Below are 17,025 nucleotides of genomic sequence, written 5' to 3'. Positions count from 1 at the left end.
AGGATGATGTTGGCCTCGTAAAATGAGTTAGGGAGGATTCCCTCTTTTTCTATTGATTGGAATAGTTTCAGAAGGAATGGTACCAACTCCTCCTTGTACCTCTGGTAGCATTCGGCTGTGAATCCGTCTGGTCCTGGACTTTTTTTGGTTAGTAGGCTATTAATTATTGCCTCAATTTCAGAGCCTGCTATTGGTCTATTCGGGGATTCAACTTCTTCCTGGTTTAGTCTTGGGAGAGTGTAAGTGTCCAGGAAATTATCCATTTCTTCTAGGTTTTCTAGTTTATTTGCATAGAGGTGTTTATAGTATTCTCTGATGGTAGTTTGTATTTCTGTGGGGTCGGTGGTGATATCCCCTTTATCATTTTTTATTGCATCTACTTGATTCTTCTCTCTTTTCTTCTTTATTAGTCTTGCTAGCAGTCTATCAATTTTGTTAATCTTTTCAAAAAACCAGCTCCTGGATTCATTGAGTTTTTGGAGGGTTTTTTGTGTCTCTATCTCCTTCAGTTCTGCTCTGATCTTAGTTATTTCTTGCCTTCTGCTAGCTTTTGAATGTGTTTGCTCTTGCTTCTTTAGTTCTTTTAATTGTGATGTTAGGGTGTCAAATTTACATCTTTCCTGTTTTCTCTTGTGGGCATTTAGTGCTACAAATTTCCCTCTACACACTGCTTTAAATGTGTCCCAGAGATTCTGGTATGTTGTATCTTTGTTCTCATTGGTTTCAAAGAACATCTTTATTTCTACCTTCATTTTGTTACGTACCCAGTAGTCATTCAGGAGCAGGTTGTTCAGTTTCTATGTAGTTGAGCAGTTTTGATTGAGTTTCTTAGTCCTGAGTTCTAGTTTGATTGCACTGTGGTGTGAGAGACAGTTTGTTATAATTTCTGTTCTTGTACATTTGCTGAGGAGTGCTTTACTTCCAACTATGTGGTCAATTTTGGAATAAGTGTGATGTGGTGCTGAGAAGAATGTATATTCTGTTGATTTGGGGTGGAGAGTTCTGTAAATGTCTATTAGGTCCGCTTGGTGCAGAGTTGAGTTCAATTCCTGTATATATTTGTTAACTTTCTGTCTCATTGATCTGTCTAATGTTGACAGTGGGGTGTTAAAGTCTCCCATTATTATTGTGTGGGAGTCTAAGTCTCTTTGTAAGTCTCTAAGGACTTGCTTTATGAATCTGGGTGCTCCTGTATTGGGTGCATATATATTTAGGATAGTTAGCTCTTCCTGACGAACTGATCCCTTTACCATTATGTAATGGCCTTTTTTGTCTCTTTTGATCTTTGATGCTTTAAAGTCTGTTTTATCAGAGACTAAGATTGCAACCCCTGCTTTTTTTGTTTTCCATTTGCTTGGTAGATCTTCCTCCATCCCTTTATTTTGAGCCTATGTGTGTCTCTGCATGTGAGTTGGGTCTCCTGAATACAGCAAACTGATGGGTCTTGACTCTTTATCCAATTTGCCAGTCTGTGTCTTTTAATTGAAGCATTTAGTCCATTTACATTTAAGGTTAATATTGTTATGTGTGAACTTGATCCTGTCATTATGATATTATCTGGTTATTTTGCTTGCTAGTTGATGCAGTTTCTTCCTAGCATCGATGGACTTTACATTTTGACATGTTTTTGCAATGGCTGGTACCTGTTGTACCTTTCCATGTTTAGTGCTTCTTTCAGGACCTCTTGTAGGGCAGGCCTGGTGGTGACAAAATCTCTAAGCATTTGCTTGTCTGTAAAGGATTTTATTTCGCTTTCACTTATGAAACTTAGCTTGGCTGGATATGAAATTCTGGGTTGAAAATTCTTTTCTTTAAGAATGTTGAATATTGGCCCCCACTCTCTTCTGGCTTGGAGAGTTTCTGCTGAGAGATCTGCTGTTAGTCTGATGGGCTTCCCTTTGTGTGTAACCCGACCTTTCTCTCTGGCTGCCCTTAACATTTTTTCCTTCATTTCAACTTTGGTGAATCTGACAATTATGTGTCTTGGAGTTGCTCTTCTCAAGGAGTATCTTTGTGGCGTTCTCTGTATTTCCTGAATTTGAATGTTGGCCTGCCTTGCTAGGCTGGGGAAGTTCTCCGGATGATATCCTGCAGAGTGTTTTCCAACTTGGTTCCCTTTCCCCCGTCACTTTCAGGCACACCAATCAGACGTAGATTTGGTCTTTTCACATAATCCCATATTTCTTGGAGGCTTTATTCATTTGTTTTTACTCTTTTTTCTCTACACTTCTCTTCTCACTTCATTTCATTCATTTGATCTTGAATCACTGATACTCTTTCTTCCAGTTGATCGAGTCTGTTACTGAAGCTTGTGCATTTGTCATGTAGTTCTCGTGTTATGGTTTTCATCTCTATCAGTTCTTTTAAGGTCTTCTCTGCATTGATTATTCTAGTTATTCATTCATCCATTCTTTTTTCAAGGTTTTTAGTTTCTTTGCGCTGGGTATGTACTTCCTCCTTTAGCTCTGAGAAGTTTGATCGACTGAAGCCTTCTCTCAACACTTCAAAGTCATTCTCCATCCAGCTTTGTTCTGTTGCTGGTGGTGAGCTGTGTTCCTTTGGAGGGGGGGATGCACTCTGATTTTTTAAATTTCCAGCTTTTCTGCCCTGCTTTTTCCCCATCTTTGTGGTTTTATCTGCCTTTGGTCTTTGATGATGGTGACATACTGATGGGGTTTTGGTGTGGGTGTCCTTTCTGTTTGTTAGTTTTCCTTCTAACAGTCAGGACCCTCAGCTGTAGGTCTATTGGAGTTTGCTTGAGGTCCACTCCAGACCCTGTTTGCCTGGGTATCAGCAGCAGAGGCTGCAGAAGATAGAATATTGCTGAATAGCAAGTGTTGCTGTCTGATTCTCGCTCTGGAAGCTTCTTCTCAGGGGTATACCCCACTGTGTGAGGTGTGAGGTGTCGGTCTGCACCTAGTGGAGGACATCTCCCAGTTAGGCTACTCAGGGGTCAGGGACCCACTTGAGCAGGCAGTCTGTCCGTTCTCAGATCTCAACCTCCGTGCTGGGAGATCCACTGCTCTCTTCAAAGCTGTTAGACAGGGACATTTATCTCTGCTGAGGTTTCTCCTGCTTTTTGTTTAGCTATGCCCTGTCCCCAGAGGAGGAGTCTACAGAGGCAGGCCCGCCTCCTTGAGGAGGGCTCCACCCAATTCGAGCTTCCCTGCAGCTTTGTTTCCCTACTTAAGCCTCAGCAATGGTGGGTGCCCCTCCCCCAACCTCGCTGCTACATTGCAGTTAGATCTCAGACTGCTGTGCTAGCAATGAGGGAGGCTCCTTGGGTGTGGGACCCTCTGGGCCAGGTGTGGGATATAATCTCCTGGTGTGTCATTTGCTAAGATCCTTGATTAAGCGCAGTATTAGGGTGGGAGTTACCTGATTTTCCAGGTGTTGTGTGTCTCAATTTCCTTTGACTAGGAAAAGGAATTCCCTTCCCCCTTGCACTTCCCAGGTGTGGTGATGCCTCGCCCTGCTTCAGCTCTTGCTGGTCGGGCTGCACCCGCGGACCAGCGCCAACTGTCTGATAGGCCCCAGTGAGATGAACCCGGTACCTCCGTTGAAAATGCAGAAATCGCCTGTCTTCTGCATTGCTCACGCTGGGAGCTGGAGGCTGGAGCTGTTCCTATTCGGCCATCTGGGGTGGGGTCCCCCCAAAAAATATATATTTTTGGGGTAATTTCCTCTCTGGCTGTATCTTACACAGTATCAGGTAGGACTCTTGGTTACAAACAATAGACCTCAAATCTAGTTAGCTTAAGCAGAAAGGGAATTTGCTGGAAGGTTATCTATCCAGTAGCCTATGGAATTGTCAGAAGGCTGGAGAACCAAACTCAGAAAAGCATCAGGAACGAGGGTCAGGGGGCAGAAGTACAGTGCAGGTCCACACCCCGTACAGTCCCTGAGACCTGCTGCAGGTCCCTCCTCACTGCCTCCTACTCTCCTCTCAGCTCCTCCAGCTTTCCAAGGAGAAATCTCTCTCCTCCTGAAGCCTCTCTCTCGTGTCCTGGAATCTTGAGTTCAGGGTGGAGCACTGGTGGCCGGATGAAGGTCAGCAGCCTGCTGTTCTGTTTCTAGGGAGTGACAGGAGGTGTCCTTCCTGGCTCTCCAGACGGGAAGTGGCTTCTGCCAGCGAGGGGTGTAAACACCTCTCTGCAGTGTTAGTAGGGACCAGGTATTCTCAGCGCCTCCAGCAGCCTGGGGGACTCAGCCTCCAGGACTGGAAAAAAGAGGGTGACATTCACATAAATGATTGCTTTTTGATAGGTAAGGAAACTGGGGCTTAAAAAGGATATGTGACTTACAGCAGACTACATTGCCAGCAAACCTGGGCTGTGAGGACTTGAGTCCAGGTCTTCTGAAACACCCGAGGGTTAGTTGGACAAGTATTACTTCCCTCCTCTGCGCTGGTGGCCTATAAGGGGTACCTAGAGCAATCCTCTTGCTGGGACAAAAGCCCTTTCAACAAAGGGGCCTGTGTAACAAGCCTTTCTTTGTTTGGCCACCAGGCTGTTCCCTGGAGTAACTAAAGCCTGTAGTCCTTAGATATAAGGCTGGCTAACACTGCTTGACAGGAAAACAACAATGTGAGTTTGGGTGCCAATGCTAGATTAGAAATGCATGTCTTCCTGCTCCCAGACACTTAGGCATGAACCACATGGCTAGATGGTCCTGCCCCTCCTCCCTGGCCACTCTGCATAGAGGAGGACAGCACCCACTGGTCCTACAGGATGGGGACTAGTGGCACTCTCCTGGGCAGTGCCAGGCAAGTAGGCTGGCATGCAGCTTTACTGCTGTGGCCGCGTCTCTGGGACCTGTTGGTGGACATCTGGCTTACTGCTGCTCAGAGGAGAAAGGTCACAGCCTTCCACGGGTCCTTGGATATCAAGCGCTGCCCACCTGCATCTTATCCACAGTGTTCCCCTGGGGTGGGGAGGTACCGCTTTCCTTTGTCTGGGGAGGTGTTCTCCCCTGGACTCCCTTGGGGTCTCAGGATATAGCATTAAAATTGGCTTATGTGTTTAGTCATCTTCTGTGGGACTGTACCTTTATGCTAAAGACCCCTCAACTAGAGGAGAAAAGACAAACTTGACTCTACCCAGAACTAGGAAGTTAACCTTTTATGAGAGTTGTACTGCTGGGGACCATGAAGGACACCGGAAATAAACTCTGTCTCTGCTCTCAGAGAACTTCAGGTGTCTCTCAGTGCGGCCACCACTTGAAGGGGAAAAGAGAGAAACTTCTGTTTTTAAAGACAGTGCCCTGGATCAGGGCCTTCACGGGCTGAGAGCTCTGTGGGGGCCTTCACTCACCCTGTCCCCTGCAGACACCCAAGATGCAGCTCATCTGCCAGCGAACAAAGACATTCCACGTATAGGTTAAAGTAGAATTTCGGCATTGGCAGAGTTAACATTCATAAATTCGACAACTTGTGTGTGCCCTCAAGGGCCCGTGGCAGGAGACGAGGTTTAATTGTGTTGAAGCACACATTTCCCTCACATGGGGTGGGTGAGTCACTTCACTACTGAGAACTGGGTACCAGCGTTTCAGCAGTTTTGGGCTCTTGGTTCCTCATCACCAAAGGCAATTTGTGGGGACCTTTATGTTTCAGCAGTATTTGAGAATCTGGGGAGTCATGAGCAGCTCAGGCTGGGTCTCCTGTTACGCGGGAAGTATCTGGTGGGGATGGTGCTGGGGTCTGGGAATCCCCCCTTGCCACGCCACTTCCCCTCAAGCCCACAATCCTCTGGAGCCCTCAGGCTTAGGATTAGGCTCTTTCAGGCTCACCCCACCTGTCAACCAGGGGCGGGTGCACCCGCCCTCAAGATGCACACAGCTGCATTGCCTGCAGAGAATTTAAAACCAATAATAAAATCGACTATGAGTCAGTTTGCTTTTTATTATCCCCACTCCAGTAATTCTAAACAATGTCAGTGATAAAATAATCCTCCCACAAATCTTTTGTTTGTCCACTTTCTAAACAATTGCTGTGGTGACTATTGAATTTTACTTCTATACATTCATATATATCTGTGTGCGTGTGTATACATATGTTCCCATATATATATATATGCACATACATATATATGCTTTAAATTAGCACAGTTAATTACTTATCCTTTTACTAATATTATATTCTATGTGAAAGTAACTTAGGAGAACTTCCATTAAGAAAGAATAGTTCAAGATGGTTCGAACTGGCTTCAGGCACAGTGTGTGTCTCCAGCCCCTGTGGTAGTAAGTATGCCTGCATCTAAATAATCGATAAAGGATGATAGCACAGTAATTTCAAAGCCAAGATACAAAACCTGAGTTAATTTAATTCTGTCATTCTGCGCAACCACTTGGAATTTTAATTTGTGTTTGAAGTTTAGTAAATGCAAATTTTAGTTCATACATGAGATATTTGACTGGATTTGAATAATATCCTGAAAATTAAAATTTATTCTGTTTAAATTATTGTTTTAAAGCTAATGAATGAATCATGAGAGTAATAATATTTAATGATTATTACATGATTATCTCTGAAAGTAATTTTGTCCCATAGAGGAGGGTACTAAAAAATGATCAGTTTGGGGAGTCAGATATGTTATCTTGGTCACTGTCCATGGTGATGCAGATGACAGAAATTGTTCCAGTTTATTGAAACAGGAGAGCATTGATAATCAGGTATTAATTGGCCTATGAACATTTTGGAAGTGCTGAACAAGCAGACTCTAGTTGGAGCTTTCAGAAACAATTCCAGTTCCCAGGATGATGCTCTGATATTATTGAGGGAACATCCTTCCCCCACTGTCTGTGGCAGAGCCCACCATTCTGCCATGATCTGAGCCAGCAAAGTAAAGACTTCACGCTGTGCCTTCCATCCCACTGACCTGGCTCTCAGTTGAGGTCTCACGCAAGTGGCTCTTATTGGTGGAACCCAATCCCATGAGGGACTCTACCTAGAAAGGAGGAAGGGAAAGTTAGTTTTTCATTTTCTGGTGTCTACAGTATAGACTGGTTCCCTGAGGAAGTTAGGAATGGAGGCTGAGTCAACTGGCCAACAGCATCCTTCACATCTACCCAACTGAGTTTCTACACTTGACCTTTTGGTCTCTAGATGGGGAAGAAGCTCCCCTGTCTGGCAGCCAGGTTCTGCCTCGTGCTGGCTTCTGGAGAGAATGGCTGTCTCTGTAGTGAATAGTGAAGTGTGTCCAGCCCAGCTATTCTTTTTTTTTTTTTTTCTTGACAGGGTCTCACTCTATTGCCCAGTCTGGAGTGCAGTGGTGCAATCTCAGCTCACTGCATCCTTGACCTCCCAGGCTCAAGCGATCCTCCCACCTCAGCCTCCCAAGTAGCTGGCACCACAGGTGCATGCCACCACATCTGGCTATTTTTTTTGGTATTTTTTGTAGAGATGGTGTTTCATCATATTGCCTAGGCTGGTCTCAAACTTCTGAGCTCAAGCAATCTACCCGCCTTGGTCTCCTAAAGTGCTGGACATTACAAGCATGAGCTTGGACATTACAAGCACCCCACCCAGCCTCAGCTCAGCTATTCTCATGCTGTCTTTTACCATACCCCCACCTTCCCACACCCCATGGAACTTCTCTGCCTAGGCTCTCCTACTTGGAATCTTCTGGTGGTGCATTGTGAGTAATAGCTCCAAATCTTCTCTCCCTTAGCACACAACCATCTCTTGAGTAAAGGCTGCTTCAAAATCCCCACAACTTTTCATAATGCCACCCCTAAACTCTTCCCCCAACTAAAGTGCATGAATCTTTATCATTATTCTTTAATAGCAACTTTTTTGGGGATTCTTCTCAATACATATTTGCAGACTAAATATAACTCTTGTCCTCAAAGAGTTTTCACCATCATTCTCATAACATTAAAAATATTCTAATTTGCATCTATACTTGGGTCCCTAAATCTCAGCCCTCCTGTCCCTTGTAGGGGCAGTGGGTGTTTGTGGTGATGTTGGGATTGTGGAGTAGGTTCCATCCACAATGACTAGGCTAGAGAGTGACCCTTCAGAGAGGGGCAGGATGCAACTTTGGCGTGGAAATGCCAGGTGAGGCCCAGGGAGGTTTGAACCCTAAGTCTGTTCTGTGGCCCAGGACGCAGGGCCCACATCAAAGACTGAAGCTCTGCTTACAAGGTAGGAGGAAAGAACATGCAATGACCTGAAACTGAAGAGGTTGGATTTCTTTCTGTCACAGGCTCTTCATAGCTGCATGACCATAGACCAGTCACTTCACCTCTCTAGGGAAGAAGGTTACTTCCAATGAAGATGGTGATTTACTTCTGAAGTAGTGGGACTAGGAAAAGAGGTGGCACATAAGGAAGGAGGAAGCAGGGTTTATGACACTGGGTATCTCCCTCCGGCTGCCTCTGGAGGAAAGACCTGAAACAGCACAGATTCCCCGCATGGCAGGCTATGCCTTGCTCTACCCCACCCTGCCCTCCGCCACCATCAGGACACTCAGAAGGAAATACATCCAGAATCCTGAGCTGATGGAAGTGGGCCTGGCAATATCTGGGCTAGAAGTCACATTTCCTCATTTCCTTTTGAACATGAAACCCTTTTCCTGAAAGGGTTTGTTCTCTTCAAAGCACAGTTTCCTAGTGTCTGTCCTGCAGGGACACTTTCGCGTGCACACACACACACGCACACACACATGCGCGTATCCATAAAATTGATTTAATTTCTTCCTGGGTTCTCATTTACCAAAATAACAAATCAACTAGGAAGTCTTTCCAAAGGAGGACATGGTCAAGATCAGACTCTTCTCTAAAGATACAGCTAATTCCAGCCAGCACATTAAGATTCTGAAGTTAAGAGTGCATTGTGAAATGTAAATCGATGTGACATTGTCAAACAAAATGACCTGTGGGCTTGGGAGGTTGGTGCTTGTAGGAAGAGGCCGAAGTGTGCATCTTAATCTTGATTTCCTTTGGGAATATTTCCTTTACTGTGTTCCTGACTCTGATTATGTTCTTGTGCAATCAAAACAGCTCTAGTCTCCAGGGCTGGACAGTTCTTTTTTCTTTCTTTCTTTTCTATTCTTTCTTTCTTTCTCTCTCTCTCTCTTTTTCCCCACAGGACAAATTATTGTTGTTTTGATCAGTGACAACTGTTTGATTTTTTATTTTTTAGCTGTAAGTATGTACATGTGCACAAAATCCCATCCTATTAGGAAGAAAAGGAATGGATTTAAAGTCCTGCATGTCGTATAAATTATTTAATGCACAGGGGCCTTAGAAAACCAAAGTTCAGTGTTCAGGGGTTGACCTCAAAATGGCATGAACAATTCAATAAGCAAGCACCAGGTTTCTTCATTTATATCTATAATCACAGGATATGATGAAGCCTTTAGCTTTAGGAAAATTTCAGTTGGGATTTGTATTTAACAGCAAGCTTATCTTTGGTTTGGCTTTAAATGGATAGTAGGGACTGTGTAAGCCAGGTAGTAAGAGAAGCTCTGAATTACAGTAAAAGGTATGTCTCTCCCAGCTCTTCTTCCTTGTCTATAACATCATTTGGAAACTTCTCTTCTGCACAGTGTCACAGCCATTTTTTGGGTCTTGAACCACAGCCTAGTATTCAGAGTATCCATCCGTCTCCATATCTGGACTTCACTCCGACACTCCCTAAGCTCTCTTTCAATTTCTTTAGCTATGTACTTCAGTGAACTGCAAACAAACAGATCATTTTCCTGATGGTGATAAGGTGGTAATAGACTTTACTTCATTGCCTGGTGCCCTTCAGATATGCTTCCTACAAAACTCCTCAGCAGAACAAATACAGTTACTGAATTTGGTTACTGGTACACAATGAAATAACAGTGAAATAACATAGTTACATGGTTATAATATAGTTAAATCATGCAGCAAGTTGCACACAATAGAAAATGCAGTTAGGCAGAGAGAATGAAATTAAGGGTTAGAGGTAAAAGAGAGGATGTATCTTTAGATGTGATTTGAAATGAAAAGCAGACACCCCAGAAAGGACAAAGATGTCACCAGATGATGCCTGAAGAAGCCGCTTCTCTTGTCAACTAAAGCAAGACTGGGTAAGGACAGTGGGAAGGGCATGTTCAATTGGCTGTATAGCTGATCTCGCATAGCCCTCCTTTCCCCTCCACTGTGATCATACTGATTTAGTCCTTATTACCTCTTTCCTGGCCTTTACAATTGCTAAATAGCTGATCTTCCAGTTCTCTTCTGATTTATCCCACAAAGTACTGCCAAATCAATTGTCCTTTAACACCACTCTGATTATATCATTCTTCTCTCCCGAATCCTTCAAGGCTTCTCATTACTTACTGAAGTAGAGTAAGTAGCACTTTCTTAGCTTGGCATTCAAGGCTCTTTCTTCTAGCTGTACTTCTCAGAGTGAACCAACACATCAGCATCACCCGGGAACTTGTTTAAAGTTGCAGAATCCCAGGCCCCATCTCAGACCCATTGAATAAGAATCTGCATTTTATCAAGATCCTCAGGTGATTCATATGCACAGAAAGCTTGAGAAGTGCTGTAGCCAAACTAAAATACGTAATATTTTCTTTCCTATTTCTGATTTTTCCCTATGCTACTATATCCACTTTTACTTCGTCTTTGCCTATCCACACACGGGGCCCTTTTATGATCATCTCATATATTATCTCCTCCACAGAACCTTTCCCCATTATCTCATGGACCAGGCAGACTAATCTTCAGAATGCCTACTCTGCCCTTTATAAATTGAACTTCCCCTTGATGAAAGGGTAGTTTTATTATATCCCTTCACTTGGTCCTTTAAGCTATAGGGAGTTGGTCCATGTTGGATAATCAACATTAGAGCAGTTCAGCTAGTGGCCACCCAGTAACCCAGAATGTGGTCACATGAAATGTGAGTAGTGACAATAAAATTCTCTCTCCATTTTAGAATTTAAATAAAGCAGCGATTACTAACACTAAACACCAGGAGATAGAATGAAGGTCATGAGAGGTCACGTGCAAACTACGGTTATGAGGAAACAGAAACTTTCAGTAGCCAAGTTGTTAAAGACAGGAGGATGGAGCAAACATGTGGACGTGGTAGACATGACATGAGAGAAAGACAGAGGAGATCGAGAGAAAAATGGGTTCCCAGATCTGTCCAAGTTCATGACGACTTTTGTCTACCAGGTCATAGGTTCTTATAGTAACATCTTCTAATCTACATTACTTGAGAAAAACTGAGTAAGTGTCCATTACTGGCAACCAAGATACCCTAGTTTAGATCCCCAGGTGGAGCTGGCTCCATCCCTAGCCTTCTCTTTGAGACTGTGGTCCTCATTCTTGTTGACTGTTTCCCCGGCTTACATTATAACACCTGTGATGCTATAAACACCAGATACTAACAAATTGTAGTAAGATTGTGTCTTCTCATTTTTTGAGCACTAGCAAGGTACAGGCTTAAAAATAAGCATAAGATTGATTCAAATTGAATTATAGGGAAGCAAAGCATTAAAGTAAAGGGAGGTGAAAGGACTTATCATTAATAAGGGCAACTGAACCGTGGAGTGGTCAGCATTTTTTTGAAATCTCTGGTGCATTGTACCAATCAAGCCAAAGAGCCACAATCTAGTGTGTATTTTTAATGCAAGCTGTTCAATGTTGTAGCAGCAAAATTAATGATACCCATCTCTCAGAAACCTGATCTCAGCTGACGCTATTTTATCAGGAAAATAATTTCTTATAGTTAGTTGGATGTACCAAACACATGTTTCCAGCTGGTCAGCAATCTTCCTTCTTAACCTTTAATCTGCTCCAGGCTGTTCCTACAGATTACCAGATAAATGATGTTCTGAGAATTATGGGTCTCTGCAGGTTGAAGGAGGCAGCTTCATTGTTACTCTCTGGAAGGTTGCCTCCCACTGAAGGTCAGTGTGGGTCTCTGCTTGTGTGGGCATGGTGGTATATGCAGGGGAGCCATGTGCACTAAGGGAAATGGTTTTGTGTATGCATGCTTTTCTTTTAGTGTGGGTTATCAAGCTGAATCTTGAAAGTGTCATTATACTTGTTCAGAAGGGAGGCAGAGAGAGGGCCCTAATTTTACAAGTACATGGGGATTTCTTTCCCCTCTCTTAATTCTCTCTTGAAGAACACCACCCTCCAAATCCGGAGGTTTCATCTGCTTTTAAGCTGGAAGCTTCTTCTTTAATGGCTTTGTGACTCACAGGGCTCGGGTGATGGTTGCTTTTTCTGTGTATAGAACTATAATCCTTCTCAATTATCAAAGACATAAATTACTATTATTTCCTTACCAGATCGAACATCTTGCTTAAATATGTGAAAGAAAAATTGTTGGTTGTCTGGTGAATTTTCCTCTTGGAAAAACTGCCTATTCTTAATCTACAAGTTCAATGAAAGTTCAAAAGTTTATCAGTGCAAACTCTATATTCTAATAATTCATCAACCAGCTTCTGCATCCACATCAGTAGACTCCAGGTTGAGACGTTTTTGTCTTTTCTCCCATGTAAAAGTAATCAAACAGCACATTTCCTGGGCATATCACAAATACCTATTGATCATAATCAGAGCACAGATGGTATGAGAGAGCTTGGCTGACACACAGGCCCTGATGTCAATCACAGGAACAAATTGATTTTGACTGCCTGGTCACGATTCTTCTACCCCAGCAGAATTCCATTCAGTGCTGTGTTTGGAGAATTTTGAGCAGACAGCATTTCTGAAGGGGTGTCATAGTCCAAAGTTAATGTAGAGGTAAACTTGATTATGCCAAAATGGTGATTTTAATGTACTTCATACTTACCTTTACCACAAGAAGGTCAATATCTTTCTCTTGTGTTGAAAGAGTCTCATCAATTTAAAATTTATCCTGATTTATGTCTGCTAATTAGTGGAAAGGAAAATACCGATTTGCATTCTTTCATGACAGTATGCGGTGCCATTGCTACTTTTCTCCAACTGGATTTGTTTTCTTACTCAGTTTTTAAAACTTAATTATTTTGTTTTTAAAGATGCCAAATCGATGTTTATTCCTAAATTTTACAAATTATTCTCTTTAAAATTTCAAAACAAATGAAACTTTTACCAAATTTGTAGTTCACTTGCACTCCATGGATCTAGATCCCTCATTTAATTTTCTTCCCGTTCCTACACTTCTTATGCTAAGCAATACTTATTTTATATTATAAGATTTCTTAAAAAAAAAACAAACCCCTGATTATTTTCTGCCCAGAAGTAACCCCTTTCCAAGCCTCTTTACCTGGTGCATATTATTTTTTCCTTCCTTCCTTCCCTGACTCCCCACCTCCCTCCTTCCCTCCCTCCCTCCCTCCCTCCCTCCCTCCCTCCCTCCCTCCCTCCCTCCTTCCTTCCTTCCTTCCTTCCTTCCTTCCTTCCTTCCTTCCTTCCTTCCTTCCTTTCTTCCTCCCTCCCTCCCTCCCTCTCCCTCCTACCCTTCCTGGGGTTATCCCTGCTGCAGGGATCCCTGCCATCTCTACATGGGAGCTCTGTGCAGGCAGGTGATCTATATGTAAATTATGTTAAGTAAAACCTAATAATTTTCATTAAAATTATTAAAGCACTTATGCTATCAGTCTTTCCCTTATGACCTGAGCATAGATATGTATGCTGGAGAATAACGCAGAAAGAGAGGGCCAATACCCCCCAACACCATTGTAAAATCCTCTGTGAGAGTCAGATAAGAAGGCACCTTCTTTGATACCATCCATTACTGTCCATTACTTTACTGCTTCATACATCAAGACTGCCAGGACAAGTTCAATAGGGAATGAGTCTGACTCTATCAGGGAAGGGGTTTGGAATTTGAATGAAGAATGGCTTGGAGACCAGCCTGTTATGTCCTTATTCCCAGCTCCAGCCCCAGGCATGTTTCCCACCTGGTCATTCTTTCTTGTCATTTAGCGATCCTACACATTTTCTCTCGAATTGCTTCCTACCTATGGCGTCTCACTGATATGGAGAGGGGAGCTAGGCAATGATGCATTCATGTTACTTGTCTTTAAACACCTAAGCCTGTTCTACAGCCATCACTGATTGAACCAAAAGTGAATGTTTCTCTCAAGGGGAACCAATCCATAGACTGGTCTAATCCAACTAAATGCCTCATCTCCAGAATTCAAGTCCAGAGATACACAACCTGTAATCAGATACTATTGGGTGCTTGGAAGCAAAGGCATATTGGTCCTGGGGGAATCAAAGGTCACCCAGGCCTGGGTCAGTCATTTTCAGCCATGTGTACTCTGATGAGTCAGTCAGTGGAGAAAGCTTGTCCATGAAGACAAGAAAGAGATCAAAGCTGGCAAAGAGATGAGAGATCTCAGGCCCATATCAGGAACAGAAGAGTAACCCTGGCTCTGGGGTTTGCAGTATCAGACTTGTCAGAAATCCTGTGGCCCAGCTCCCCTAGCTCTTGTCCTGGAATGCTCTTACGCTTGCCTGCAGTGCTTTTGAATTGGTCCTTGCTTTTCTTAAACTGGCTTGAATGAGTTTCTGTTCTTCATAACCAAATACGCTTTGTCTAGAAAGTCTCCTGTTAGAGAGATTCAGATGGAGAATTTTAGTCTCCTTCATTGCCCTAGTTCAGTGCCTGGGAACTCTAGGAGATCATGTGTTCTCTTCCATCCAGCTGAGTGCAATTTCACAAGACAGACTATGCTGGGAGAAGAACATATTATTCTTTAAGTGTTCAAATCTCTCAACTTCACCTTTAAAGTCCTTGACACTCATCCTCCACCTCTCGCTCTGATGATTGTCCTGCTGTGGCTCTGACCACTCACTTAAACCATCTGCCTTATTAATTGTTCACTCTGGTAGATGAAAGATGGCAAAACTTTTTTTTTTTTTTTTGGCTATTTTTCCCATTGAGAGATGGAGTCTAATTCCCATTCCCTTGAATATAGGCTGGCCTTCAAGACCTGCTTAAACATCAGAATGTGGTAGACATGATGTTTGGGTCTTCTAAGGCTAAGTCATAGGAAACCTTGCCGCTTTTGCCTGTGTCTCTGGAAACAATCTCTTGGAACCCTAAGCTGCCTTGTAAGAAATCGTGCTACCCTGAGGTTGCCATACTGTGAGAAGTCCTAGACATGGGGCAGATAATAGGGAGTGAGGAAGGTGGGGAGGGAGTGGGGCGAGAGAGAGAGAGAGAGAGAGAGAGACCACAGACTCCAAGCACCAAACTTATGAGTGAAGAAGCAATGTTAGAAATGGACCCTAGTGCCATGTAGAGCAGAGATAAGCCACCCAGCTGAGCCTTTCCTGAATGACTGCAACACAAAAATTGTGAGCAAGATATAATTTTTGTTTAATCCACTTAGTTTTGAGGTAGTTTGTCACACACCAACAAAGAACCAGAATATTCCTAGTCATCTCAGAGGTATTTCAGTCTCATTCCATTTCCATATAGCATTCTGTAGCCCAAGGACACCCTCTTCCTTCTTATCATCTCTAAATCTTTTGATGATCAGGACAAGAATATCCCTTTCTGATAGGCTTTTCTGATTTCTCCTCTCTTCTGCAGTGTGTTTGGCCAAAGCTACTCTTGGAACCCTTAGCTTGGGCAATCTTGTGTGCCTCTTTGATATGTTTTAGACTGTTGTGTCCCAAATCCCCAAGGGCAGAGCCTATTTCCTACTCTTTTTTTTTTAATCCCTCTACATTTTGGCAGAGCCCTGAATACAAACAATTCAATCTGTGTTAAGACTCCTAAATACTCTTGTCTTGAGGCTAAATAGCCCTAATCTCTTTAATCCAAATTTATATTGGCACTAATCAAAGGCTTGTCTGTCCAATTACACATTTTCAATTAGGTATTTAGATTAAATTAGGTAAATTGAGGTAGCTTTTACTTTTTATTCTCAGATTACATATAGACTTTAAACATTTGGGGTGGGTGGGAAAAAACCCCAAGGAGAACAGAAAGAAATTCCCATGTAATGGGATAAACAATGGGCAGAATCAAATGACATGCTGTAGGTCTGTTTGCTTGTCAACACATGCCTGCATCATTTATGGGAGGTCAGGGTCAAACTCTACATTTATAGTTTTGTTCTAGCTAGGGTGAGTGTCTTTTAACCGCTTCACCTCTTTCTGAAACCTGTTTTGTTTGGACTTCTCCCAGCCCACCACAATGAACTTTCCCATGTTCTCAGGACTTTTTTTTTTTTTTCATTTTCATTTTCATTTCCATATACCCCTTGGCTTCTCTTTCATATGTAACATTCTTCTTTGCAGTGTTCAGAAAACTCATTAGCTTCCAACCTTCTCAATTAGGCAGAACAAACATGCATTACTCCAAATTGCCCCGCACTGCAGTAGAGACAGAGTTCAAGCAGAATGTTGGCCCACCACCTAAGGATTTGACCACTGAAGTTTACTTCCCTTCAATCAAATTTAGATCAGATCTTCCTGTAGTTTTCTGTGTAGGTAATGAAGCTCTTATCTTCAGTTCTCAAAGGATCACTGTTTCCTTTTCTGTATATATTTGTTTGTTTTACTCATGGTGAGTACTTACCTATTATTGTATGTGTATCATTCATTTGTGGAATCATCTGCTGTCAGATTTTCCCATTTTTCTTAACCTAACAATCACAAAATCAGCCACATATCTGATAGCAGAAGAACCACATTGAGATGCAGAGATCTTTTTAAATGGTGCAAAAGAGAAGGGACACGTTTAAAATGCTCTCCTTCTTAAATGATTCTGTTTAAAAAACTGTGAAGTTATTGCACTCCTCCTTAGAAATTACAACTGTACAAATTCTAACTTTTCCCAGTGCTCAGGCACACGAGAGACAGGGAACATTCACCACATTCTATTCGTGTTCATAGGTCGTGACTAAGATAAATAGATTTTAGAGAAACATTGATGTGGGTGTGCTCCAAGTGGGAGGAATTTCATGTTCCAGTCTCCCTGCTGAATACCTAGAATATTAGAGGCTTTGTGAAGTTTGTGCTTGACTCCTTTTAAAGGAGGATATGACTGAGGTCATAGTGCGATAAATCTCTGACATGACTGTGTGAAGG

At 42.7% G+C, this 17,025-nt stretch overlaps 1 protein-coding gene and 1 long non-coding RNA gene across 3 annotated transcripts in view; both read left to right on the top strand.

Annotated features, from left to right (window-relative positions):
* Window positions 1–17,025, top strand: part of LOC139363870 (uncharacterized) — a 253,128-nt gene that overhangs the window by 65,520 nt on the left and 170,583 nt on the right. The window lies entirely within an intron of this gene.
* The window catches only part of LINC03122 (long intergenic non-protein coding RNA 3122), a 56,210-nt gene continuing 43,964 nt past the window's right edge, over window positions 4,780–17,025 (top strand). The window contains exons 1-3 of the mRNA XM_011772099.3: window positions 4,780–4,936; window positions 5,186–5,371; window positions 16,135–16,421. Of these exons, the coding sequence (XP_011770401.2) occupies window positions 4,780–4,936; window positions 5,186–5,371; window positions 16,135–16,421 (630 nt within the window). The remainder of the gene's footprint in view (window positions 4,937–5,185; window positions 5,372–16,134; window positions 16,422–17,025) is intronic.

This window comes from Macaca nemestrina, chromosome 6 (genome assembly GCF_043159975.1).
Source record: "Macaca nemestrina isolate mMacNem1 chromosome 6, mMacNem.hap1, whole genome shotgun sequence".
Taxonomy (NCBI): domain Eukaryota; kingdom Metazoa; phylum Chordata; class Mammalia; order Primates; family Cercopithecidae; genus Macaca; species Macaca nemestrina.
This window is presented reverse-complemented; position numbering and strand designations above follow the sequence as displayed.